Here is a 12,717-nt window from a genome sequence, read left to right on the forward strand (position 1 = left end):
TGATCAAACTGTCAAAAGATAAAGACAAAAAGAGAACCTCAAAAACAGCAAGAGAGAAGCAACTCATCACATACCTTATCCTCAAAAATCTTATCCTTAATATGACTAACACTGATTTCTTACAGAAATAATGGAGGCCAAAGGGGAGTGGGATGACACATTCAAAGTGCTAAAAGGGACTATCAACCAATAATTCTATATCCACCAAAAGTATCTTTCAAAAATGAAAGAGAAATTAAGACATTACCAAAAAACAGTAAGTGACTGATTACACTGTTAGCAAACCTACTCTACAAAGAAATATTAAAGGTAGTCATTTGGGCTGAAGTAAAAGGACACCAATGAGTAACTTTAATCCACATGAAAAAATAAAAGCGTCATAAACAGAAAGTAACTTATAGGTATATATATATCTAGGGAACTGTAAATGTGCTTTTATTTGTAACTTGTTATTGGAAAGAACACTGCATAAAGCAGTAATTATAAATCTATGTTCATAGGTATATAAATTGTAAAGATGTAATTGTACGACAATGTGACACAAAGGAGGGGAGAGATAACATAGTTATATAGAAACACAGTTCTGGCCGGGCGCGGTGGCTCAAGCCTGTAATCCCAGCACTTTGGGAGGCCGAGACGGGCGGATCACGAGGTCAGGAGATCGAGACCATCCTGGCTAACACAGTGAAACCCCGTCTCTACTAAAAAATACAAAAAAACTAGCCGGGCGAGGTGGCGGGCGCCTGTACTGTAGTCCCAGCTACTCCGGAGGCTGAGGCAGGAGAATGGCGTGAACCCGGGAGGCGGAGCTTGCAGTGAGCTGAGATCCCGCCACTGCACTCCAGCCTGGGCGACAGAGCGAGACTCCGTCTCAAAAAAAAAAAAAAAACAAAAAAAACACACAGTTCTATATACTGTTGAAATTAAATTGGTATTAATCTGAACTTGATTGGTAAAAGATATTCACTTTAATAATCAGGGAAACCACCAAGAAAATAACTAAAAAAGGTAAAAAAAATGACAAGTCAATTAAAATGGAACCCAAGAAAATATGTGTTTAACACAAAAGAGAACAATGAGGAAATAAAATAATAAGATGTAGAAACCAAAGCAAATTGCCAATATAAATCCACCTTATCAACAACTATGTTAAATGTGAATGAATTGCACACTACAATTAAAAAGCAGAAATTGGCAGAATGGATTTTAAAAAATGATCCAACTATAGGTTGTCTACCATGGGACACTTTAGATTCAAAGACACACATACAGTGAAAGTAAAAAGATGGAAAAAGATATATTATGTAGGCTGTAACCAAAAGAGCTAGAATGCCTACATTAATATCAAGCAAAATATACTCTAAAACAAACAAAAAAGTTACTAAAAATAAAAAGTTAAGGAGGGGAATTTTACAATAGTAAAAGGGTTAATCCACCAGGAAAACATAATAATCATAAACATATATGCATCTAATAATAGAAACCCAAAATAAGTGGAGCAAAAAGGGACACAAATGAAGAGTTAGAGATTTGACAATAATAGCTGAAGAGTTTAATTCCCCAATTTTCAATAAATGATAAAACAATGAAACAGAGTATCAACATGAGAAAAGAATACTTGAATAACATTATAAACCAACAGTACTTGACAGAATGCTCCATCTAGCAACAGCAGAATACACATTATTTTCAAGTGCATATGAAACATTCTCCAGGATGGACTGTATTTTAGGCCATAAAACAAGTCTTAATAAATTTGAAAGAGTTAAAATCATATAAAGTATGTTTTCCAGCTACAATGAAATGAAATTAGAAAGCAGTGGCAGAAGAAAATTTGGGAAATTCACAAATATGTGGAAATTAAACATTAAAAAAATGAATCAAAGAAGAAATCACAAGGGACGTTATATAATACTCTGAAATTAATAAAAATGACAATGCAACATAACAAAATTTATTAGATACAATAAAAGTTGTGTTTAGAGGGAAAATTATAGCTGAAATACCTATATATTTTAAAAAGATCTCAAATCAGTAACCCAGACTTCTACCTTAAGAAGCTAGGAAAAGGAAAGCATACTAAAACCAATACAAGCTGAAGAAAGAAAATTATTAGATTAGAGTGGAAATAAATAAAACAAAATAGAAAAACAATGGAGAAAATGAACTAAAAGTTGGTGCTTTGAAAAGATCAATAAAATTGGCAAAGCTTTAGCAAGACTGATGATGAAAAAAGAGAACTCAAATTACTAAAATTAAGAAAAAGGAGGGAAAAGTATGACCTATTTCACAGGTCTTAAAGGAAATTATAAGGGAATACTATAAACAATTTTAAGCCAACAAATAAGAAAACCTAGATGAAATGGAAAAAAAAAAAACCTTAGATTAAATGAAAAACACAAACTACCAAAACTGACTAAGGAGAAATAGAAAATGTGAATAGACCTGTAATTGCCAAAACTGACTAAGGAGAAATACTAGGTTGGTGCAAGAGTAGTTGCAGTTTTGCCATTACTTTCAATGGCAAAAAACGCAATTACTTTTATACCAACCTAACAAAAAACCCGAATAGACCTGTAATAAGAGATTGAACCAGTAATCAAAAACTTTCCACAAAGAAAAGCCCAGGACCAGATGGCTTCACTGGTCAATTCTATGAAATGTTTAAAGAAGAATTAACACCAGTACTTGATATACTCATTCAAAAAATAGAGGAGCAGGGACCACTTCTCAACTCTATTCTACAGAGGCCAGTATTAACATGATGACAAAACCAGACAGTGATAACACAAGGAAAAAAATACATACCAATTTCCCTTATGGATATAGATGCAAACATTCTCAACAAAATGTTAGCAAACTGACTCTAGTATCACATAAAAATGATTACACACCATGGCCAAGTGAGATTTATCTCAGGAATGCAAGGTTGGTTCAGCATGTTAATATCAAGCAATGAGCCAGTTGCAGTTGTTCATATCTGTAATCCCAGCACTTTGGAAGGCCAAAGTGGAGGAATGCTTGAGGCTAGGAGTTCAAGATCAGGATGATCAACATAACAAGACCCCATCTCTACAATTTTTTTTTTTAAATTAGCTGAATGTGATGGCTTGCACCTGTAATCCCAGCTACTCAGCAGTCCAAGGCATGAAGATTGCTTGAGCCCAGGAACTCGAGGCTGCAGTGAGCTATGATTGTGTCACTGCACTCCAGCCTGTGTGACCTTGTCTCACAAAAGAAAAAAAGATTTAAAAAGAGATTTAAATATACATAGTCCTAAAGTTAAAAATGTTAAATTTGTACTATTTTGAATAGTCTATTTTAAAAATGAAAGAGTATTTTTACAACTTCACCATGACTTGAGGATGGTTTTGTTCTTACTTTGAAAGGGAAGAATAGAGGAAAATTAAACATTAATTTTTGAGAGAGATAAAGGGTGAAATAATTATTAGATTTTGACTATTATTTCCTTAAATCATGTTTCCAATAGCAGTATTTCAAAATGTGAAGCTATCAATAATAAATGGTTCATATCAATGGTTTGTGGAATTTATTGGAAATTCTTATAAAAGGAATGATCTCCAGGAATATTCTATTAAATAGGTACATTAGACACATCAGCTGACCGTTTGAATGAAATAGCTGTAAAGCAAACAATAGTGCTCAGTGGTGAAAGCAAAGTAAATTTTACATTAGCTAACCTTCCAAACGTAAACCTGTAAGATATTTTTAAAGTCACACTCTCTGAAATGTAAATGTAGGACGGAGATACTTGAATAATTAGAGTTTGACTTGAGAAATTTGTGATGGAATCTAAGATAATTTCTAATAATTTTTTCTAGAATAAAAATAGTATTTGTGTTAATATATCAAAATCTCAAATATGTGATATACAACTTAGAATACATCTTTAAAATCAGAAAGTGTGGGCCTGGCACGGTGGCTTATGCCTGTGATCCCAGCACTTTGGGAGGCCGAGGTCAGCGGACCACGAGGTCAGGAAATCAAGACCATCCTGGCTAACACGGTGAAACCCCGTCCCTGCTAAAAATACAAAAAAGTGGCGGGCGCCTGTAGTCCCAGCTATTCAGGAGGCTGAGGCAGGAGAATGGCGTGAACCCGGGAGGCAGAGCTTACAGTGAGCTGAGATCGCGCCACTGCACTCCAGCCTGGGCGACAGAGCGAGACTCCATCTCAAAAAAAAAAAAAAAAAGATATATATATATATATGAAAGTGTGGGCTTTTCAACTTTGTTCCTTTTTTCCCAAGATTGTATTCTGGGTCCCTTGCATTTTCAAGTGAATGTTAGGGTCAATTTACCAATTTCTGCAAAAAAGCCAACTGAAATTTTGATAGGGATTGCAATAAATCTGTAGAGCAATTTGGAAGCTACTAATATTTTAACAATCTTAAGTCTTCCAATCTATGAACACTTTTCATTTACTTAGATCTTCTTTAATTTCTTTCAGTGATGTTTTGCAGTGTTCAGTGTTCAGTTCTCCTACTTCTTTTGTTAAGTTTATTCCTAAGCATTTTATTCCTTTTGATGATATCTATTATAAATTGAATTGTTTTCTTGATCTCATTTTTGGTTTGTTCAATGCTACTGTATAGAAATACAATTGATTTCTGCATAGTGATCTTGTATCCTGCAACCTTGCTGAACTCATTTATTTATTTTAGTAGTTTTTGGTTTTATTTTTTTGAGACAGAGTCTCACTCTGTCACCCAGGCTGGAGTGCAGTGGCACAATCATGGCTCACTGTAGCCTCAATCTTCCAGGCTCAAGCAATCCTCCCACCTCAGCTTCCCAAGTAGCTGGGACTACCAGTACATGCCACCACCTCTGGATAATTTTTTTTTTTTTTTTGTTCTGGAGAGACAAGATCTTGCTGTGTTGCTCAGGCTGGTCTCAAACTCCTGAGCTCAAGTGATCCTCCTGCTTGGCCTCCAAAAGTGCTGGCATTTACAGGCATGAGCTGCCATGCCCAGCCTAAAATTTCTTTAAAATGATTTTTATCTTTTTTCAGTGATAAGGTTCTTGCCTATATTTTACCAGAAAGCAACTAGTTTCCTGCGTGTCCCTCTATTTTATCTTTCTTTGTATATTTAAAATGAGAAAAATTAAATATCATGCTTCAGATCTGACAACCAATTATGTAAATAGTCATATGAATCCTTCAGAATGGATAATACAGCTTTTCTGACTGGGACAAAATAGTTTTCAGGTGTTCATTCTTTATATCATTAGCTTATCTTACATAATTAGCTTATCCTCCATTCAGGTATAATAGATCTTTCTTTTCTCATAAATGTGGCAGTTTAGGGAAATAAACTATGGCATAATATGCTAGGCCATTCTTCTAGGCCACCCTTCTTGATTGTAACTTTAAACTCTTTATCAGAACCTAAACAACTTTTCAAAAGTTCTATACATATTTTTTTCCAATATTTAAGGCTATAAGTAATTCATTATGTCACTCTTAATTTTTTCACCTGATTAATGATTGCAACAAAAATGTTGAGTATTAGTTTTCCTTCCAATGTGTAAGTTGTATAAACATCTCTCTCTACCAGTAACTAACTGTCTCTAAAGGGAGACAAATAATTTTTAAGTTTCTAATAATAATTGAAAACTTGAATATAAATATATTAAATATATTTCACTTATGATAACCATGTACCCAAGGCAAGGCTGAAGTTGGGATCTAAATTATTTAAAAAGTTGTTCACCTCTCCAGCTCTACTTAGGCATATAAAAGAATGGTTTCTGGAGTCACATGGTAACAGTTTAAATCCTGGCTCTGCCATTTCACATGCTGTGTGACTTTGGACAGGTTATTTAAACTCTGTGTGCCGTAATTCTTAATCTTTAAAAATGTGGCTCATAAGACTGCCCACCTCATAAGGTTGTTGGGTTGATAAAATGAGTCAATATGTGTAAAATGCTTAGAATAATATCTGGTGTATAGTGGACATATATGTTAATGTTATTGAGATTTCATTTACTTTTGGATTGCAAAAGGAACTGAAAAGACTCAATTCTTACTCTATGTCAACAGGTAGGAATAAGTAAACAAAATATGGTTTGAATTTTGTCCTGAATGCATTAGATTGAATCTAACTAAAACCTGGTTACTATATTAGAAACAATTTTCTCTTCGGTTTGCCCAGGAGATTTGTTTTCCAGTTATGTCTAAAATAGTATTCTTTCTTTTTATTCTTTTCAGTGTGTATTTTTATTGTTTTTCATTTAATAGTGATGCATAGTGTATCTTTTCTGATTTACTTTAAATGTGAAAGAAAATTCTAAGATGTTAATATTATTGCCGCCATTGATATATCCCTTATAGTAATTAATAGAAATATAATCAAAGTAAATTGAATTATATAATGCTTAGCATGTATTATATTCTCAAAATTCTGTATTCAATTTCAGACACGTTCATGGCTGAATATATGATCTGACAATAATCTACTTATATAGATAAAAACATCATTTGAGTGGATTAATTTATTAATTCAACCGGTATTTACTAAATAAAATCCATATATCCTTCAAAAATAATTTTTACTAATACTTTCTATCACTATCAAAATCTGAAATCTCAGATTTCATCCTCTAAAAATAATTCATTTAACATGAGTTATAAATTATCATTATATGAGTTGGATAATTAAATAAAATAACAAGATATTTAAGGGGAGAAAATCTTATATGTGGCAAGATAAGTGGTGCTCCATTCAATATATTAATTGCAACCAATAAATTGGTTAACTGTGTCTCAGTGGTACCATTCTTTCTTATTGTTTGAGAGTAATCACAGTAGCTGCGTGCTGTGGTGGGATCCATTTTATACACACGTCTCTTTGCTTCACCATATCTCAGTAGAGACAGCATAAGTCACCCTTTGGTCACAGAATAAAATATTTTAAGTCAGTGCTTCTTGTTTCTCCCAAAATTAGCTGGTCAAGGAATAAGATATCTGGGATGCAAAAGGTGAGTGTGGTAACAGGCAAACTCATTATAAAATTTAGATTACATCTATCTCACTAAATAAGTTCAGCTTAAAACCTTTATCTTCACAAAATTCTGTGACTGTTACTCACTTTCGTCTTGACATTATCCTCATAATAGTCATGTAGAATAATCAAGTCCTGTCACCTCTGAGCTTCAGTTTCAGTTTCCTTATCTTTTATTTCCTTTTTAGTTATAAGATTCTGTGATTCTAATACTATTTGCCTTACTCCTAGGTTCAGTGTAGGTTCACATCGTAAATTACTTGATACAAAACAAGATACCTGTTTATTCACCTGTATTACTATTTGCACGTTAAAGTAGGAAAATAGAACCTATCATTTCAAAGTAGTCCCCCTTTAGACCATGTATAGAGAACATCTTAAACTTTTGCATCATCACAAATTTCTCACATTCTTAAAAAGAACACATGTAACTATTATGAATTGAATTGGAAGTGTATAAAAATTTGTCTCCTGTGGTTGGATTATGTAAAGAAATGGAGTTCTTTGAAGTTTCACTGATAAGGGTGTGGGGAGACTGAGATATCTTCTTGATTTGTGCTCATGATTATTCTGGTTCATGCACTGTAATGAAATAACCTTTTAAATTATGCAGTTTAATGTAATAACAAAGTTTGTAAAAATTCTGTACAGTTAAAAATGGCTTTCATTTGAAAACTTCCCAAATACGCCGTCTTGAAGTTGTTAATTTCTCAGTCAAGACGCAGGGTGGCGCTGCAGGCTAAGTTGTGAATAAAGAGCCCTAAAAAGCTCGCGTATTCTTTTGTGTCGCTTAGACGCGATAAAAAACACACGGAAGAAGCGTTGCAAGCAGTGCAGGTTTATCAACGGCTTGGGGCAGCGATTTACTAAACAAATTTAATATTAAAAGCAACTGTGTGACAATTCCTCCAAGCAAGATTTTAGGATTGAATGTCTAAAGTCTTGTTGTGGTTGCTGAAGGGATTGGATATAAGGACCTGGACTCCAACATGAAGGAGCTAGGGAGAATTCATCCAAACAGGCAAGTGTTGGCCTTTATTTTGATGGTGTTCTTGTCTCAGGTTCGCCTCGAGCCTATTCGTTATTCTGTGTTGGAGGAAACAGAGAGCGGCTCCTTTGTAGCTCATCTGACCAAGGATCTGGGCCTGGGAATTGGGGAACTGGCCGCCCGGTCAGCCGGGGTGGTGTCTGACGATGACAAGCAGCGTTTGCAGCTGGATCGTCAGACTGGAGATTTGCTTCTGAGGGAGAAACTAGACCGGGAAGAGCTCTGTGGTCCTATTGAACCGTGTGTACTGCATTTCCAAGTGTTCCTGGAAATGCCTGTGCAATTTTTTCAAGGAGAATTATTGATCCAGGACATAAATGATCACTCTCCAGTATTCCCTGAAAGGGAAGTGCTCTTGAAAATACCAGAAAATAGCCAGCCGGGGACTCTATTTCCGTTGCTAATAGCTGAGGATTTGGATGTGGGCAGCAATGGTCTCCAAAAATACACAATCAGCCCCAATTCTCATTTTCACATTCTCACTCGAAATCATAGTGAGGGCAAGAAATACCCAGATTTGGTGCAGGACAAACCACTGGATCGAGAGGAGCAACCTGAGTTCAGCTTAACCCTCGTGGCGCTGGACGGTGGGTCTCCACCTAGGTCTGGCACTGTCATGGTTCGAATCCTGATCATGGACATCAATGACAATGCTCCTGAGTTTGTGCACACTCCATATGGGGTGCAGGTCCTGGAAAACAGCCCCCTAGACTCTCCAATTGTTAGGGTCTTAGCTAGAGATGTAGATGCTGGAAACTTCGGGAGTGTTTCTTATGGCTTATTCCAAGCATCAGATGAAATTAGACAAACTTTCTCAATAAATGAAGTCACGGGAGAAATACTACTGAAAAAAAAATTGGATTTCGAAAAAATTAAATCTTACCATGTAGAAATTGAGGCCACAGATGGAGGAGGCCTTTCTGGGAAAGGCACTGTAGTCATAGAAGTGGTGGATGTGAATGACAATCCTCCAGAACTTATCATATCTTCACTCACCAGCTCCATCCCAGAAAATGCTCCTGAGACGGTAGTCTCTATCTTCCGAATTCGAGATAGAGATTCCGGAGAAAATGGAAAGACGATTTGCTCCATTCCAGATAATCTGCCGTTTGTTCTAAAACCAACTTTGAAGAATTTTTACACCCTGGTAACAGAGAGACCACTGGACAGAGAGACCAGAGCCGAGTACAACATCACCATCACCGTCACTGATCTGGGGACACCCAGGATGAAAACCCAGCAGAGCATAACCGTGCAGGTCTCCGACGTCAATGACAACGCCCCCACCTTCACCCAAACCTCCTATACCCTGTTTGTCCGCGAGAACAACAGCCCCGCCCTGCACATCGGCAGTGTCAGCGCCACAGACAGAGACTCAGGTATCAACGCCCAAGTCACATACTTGCTGCTGCCACCCCAGGACCCGCACCTGCCCCTCGCCTCCTTGGTCTCCATCAACGCGGACAACGGCCACCTGTTCGCCCTCAGGTCGCTGGACTACGAGGCCCTGCAGGCCTTCGAGTTCCGCGTGGGCGCCACAGACCGCGGCTCCCCGGCGCTGAGTAGCGAGGTGCTGGTGCGCGTGCTGGTGCTGGACGCCAACGACAACTCGCCCTTCCTATTGCACCCGCTGCAGAACGGCTCCGCGCCCTGCACCGAGCTGGTGCCCCGGGCGGCCGAGCCGGGCTACCTGGTGACCAAGGTAGTGGCGGTGGACGGCGACTCGGGCCAGAACGCCTGGCTGTCCTACCAGCTGCTCAAGGCCACCGAGCCCGGGCTGTTTGGTGTGTGGGCGCACAATGGCGAGGTGCGCACCGCCAGGCTGCTGAGCGAGCGCGACGCGGCCAAACACAGGCTAGTGGTGCTGGTCAAGGACAATGGCGAGCCTCCATGCTCGGCCACCGCCACGCTGCACGTGCTCCTGGTGGACGGCTTCTCCCAGCCCTACCTGCCACTCCCGGAGGCGGCCCCGGCCCAGGCCCAGGACGACTCGCTCACCATCTACCTGGTGGTGGCGTTGGCCTCGGTGTCGTCGCTGTTCCTCTTGTCGGTGCTCCTGTTCGTGGCGGTGCGGCTGTGCAGGAGGAGCAAGGCGGCCTCGGTGGGTCGCTGCTTGGTGCCCGAGGGCCCCTTTCCAGGGCATCAGGTGGGCGTGAGCGGCACCGAGACCCTGTCCCAGAGCTACCAGTACGAGGTGTGTCTGACAGGAGACTCTGGGACTGGTGAGTTCAAGTTCCTGAAGCCAATATTTCCTAATCTCTTGGTTCAGGACACCGGGAGGGAAGTTAAGGAAAACCCCAACTTCAGGAATAGCTTTGTATTCAGTTAAGTGTTGTATTTAGTTTAGTGAACCGTTTATTAGTTTTGTCAAACTTCCCATTGCAATGCCTTTATTTTAAAAAATTGTCTACTTATCTAAATATTCATATCACAATTTCAAATCTACGCATGTCCCTGATAGAGCTAAATTTGTCCCTTTTTTATTGCTATTAATTGCACTTAACATTTTTAGTTATACTGGATATTGAGCATGGGTTTTCTCTATATTTGATCTATTGGTGGTTAATCTTTCTGTAACCATAAATTACTCAATTAGGATAAAAATAAATTATATTTTAATGAAATCCTTAAATTAACATCTTTTTAATGGAACATTTAAGTGAATATATGAACTCTTGAATTTCTCAATATTTGTTGTGCCTGTCTTTACCATGTAACTTAATGTTTGCAAGGCCAGAGTGTTTGAAATTTTTGTATTTAACTTTATAATTACCTTGTCCTTCCTGGTTGACTATACTGGTTGACTCTTAATAGCCATGAGTATAAAATTTAGTATACTCATTTTTCACAAACTGTATATAAACATGCACTTCATTACATTAGTAACACACTAAAATTGTGGTCCTTTTCTTCTCGTGACCACCATACGTCTAGTGATTATTTTGTTTATTTGGTTGCTACTTACTAGCACATTGTAATGATCCATAAATGCTAATATTAAATTTTGTAAAAATAACTTATTTATAAATAATTATTAAAGAGAAAAATCTCATATAATTTGCCATAACCTTTCAATAAATAAAACTGTTAAATCACGGCCTGATATCATCTTAAAAAAAAAAAAAACTTAGAATCTGAAATAAGCCCCAAATTTCTCCCCAAAATCAAGACTCTTGAGAGCATCGTAGGTCTCCTTGTGTTCCCTTTTACTCCCTATAAATAGAAATCCAAGTATACTTTAATATGTATATATTTTTTGGTTTTCCTACAGCTTCTCCCCATCTTTCAAAAGAATCAGGAAATTTCTTCTGCACCTTGGCTATTCTGTTTAAATCTGGTAATCAGTTGATTTCAGGTTTTTCACTGTACACTACTTTGCAGGTATGGACAGTCTTTACTAAAATAATTTTTAAATGCTTAATTATTTTTGTTTGTTCTTTAATGTAAACTTCAGTTATTTTGAATTAATTTAACTTCTCCATTATGCCAAAGTTGCATTGCATGAAATAAGTATTATTTTGTCCTTGTATAGACTGGAACAGTAATAGCTTTATCTGAATTATAATTGTTTTATGCTGTGATCAGTAAGTCCAGTAAACCAGGTAAAGTTGCATGGATATAACTATAGGACACCTTTATTTTACTTTTGGCAGAATATGAGCAATTGAAGAACTTGCTTTATAATCTAACATTTATTTTTAAATCTCAAGTATCATCCTACTGGAGTTAAATTACTTGCACTTTTCCGTGAATTACTCTTTTTTTCTAAACATGTAATGAAATAAAAAGGAAAATTGACCAAGTTATTCTTGAAACTTTTTTTTTAGCGTTTATTCAATTTAAAAATCAAAGTGAAGAAGAGATAAAAGTGAGAATAGAATATAACATACAAATATATAAGACATAAATGTGGTAGCCAACTTTAATGTCTCCTTCCATTTATTATTACCTATTTAAATGAAATAGCTTTGAGGCCGGGCATGGTGGCTCATGCCTATAATCCCAGCAGTTTGGGAGGCAGGGGGATCGCCTGAGGCCAGGAGTTCAAGACCAGCCTGGGCAAAATGGCAAAACCCCGTCTCTAAAAAAAACACAAAAATTAGCTGGGTGTGGTGGTGCACACCTGTAATCCCAGCTAGAGGAGTGACTGAAGCAGGAGAATTCCTTGAACCCAGGAGGTGGAGGTTGTGGTGAGCTGCACCTCCAGCCACAGAGACCATACCACTGCACTCCAGCCTGGGCGACAGAGTGAGACTCTGTCTCAAAAAAAAAAAAAAAAAAAAGGAATGAAATAGCTTTTATTTATGACAAGTAAGAAGTCTGGTTGAAGTTTTCACCAACTATGATGAAAGTCCGAAATCTTTTTTTGTTGTTGTTTATGCAGGGTGGGTCAAATTTATATAATCACCCAAATGAGACTGTTCAAATAAACACCCCAAACCCACATCATCCTTGGATGTATTCATAAAGCATGAATTATTCCTTACCACCTAGGGGCTACTACCAGACTTTGGTATAGTATAGATCAACATTTAAAAATTCAATTATTAGGCCGGGCGCGGTGGCTCAAGCCTGTAATCCCAGCACTTTGGGAGGCCAAGATGGGCGGATCACGAGGTCAGGAGATTGAGACCATCCTGGCTAA

At 37.6% G+C, this 12,717-nt stretch overlaps 1 protein-coding gene across 1 annotated transcript in view; it reads left to right on the forward strand.

Annotated features, from left to right (window-relative positions):
• The window catches only part of LOC105510144, a 27,725-nt gene extending 16,091 nt beyond the window's left edge, over positions 1 to 11,634 (forward strand). Inside the window, exon 3 of the mRNA XM_011939775.1 lies at positions 7,985 to 11,634. Within this exon, the coding sequence (XP_011795165.1) occupies positions 7,985 to 10,401 (2,417 nt within the window). The 3' untranslated portion in view covers positions 10,402 to 11,634. The remainder of the gene's footprint in view (positions 1 to 7,984) is intronic.
• The last annotated feature ends 1,083 nt before the right edge of the window (positions 11,635 to 12,717 follow it).

Source organism: Colobus angolensis, unplaced genomic scaffold (genome assembly GCF_000951035.1).
Source record: "Colobus angolensis palliatus isolate OR3802 unplaced genomic scaffold, Cang.pa_1.0 Scaffold183, whole genome shotgun sequence".
Classification (NCBI taxonomy): domain Eukaryota; kingdom Metazoa; phylum Chordata; class Mammalia; order Primates; family Cercopithecidae; genus Colobus; species Colobus angolensis.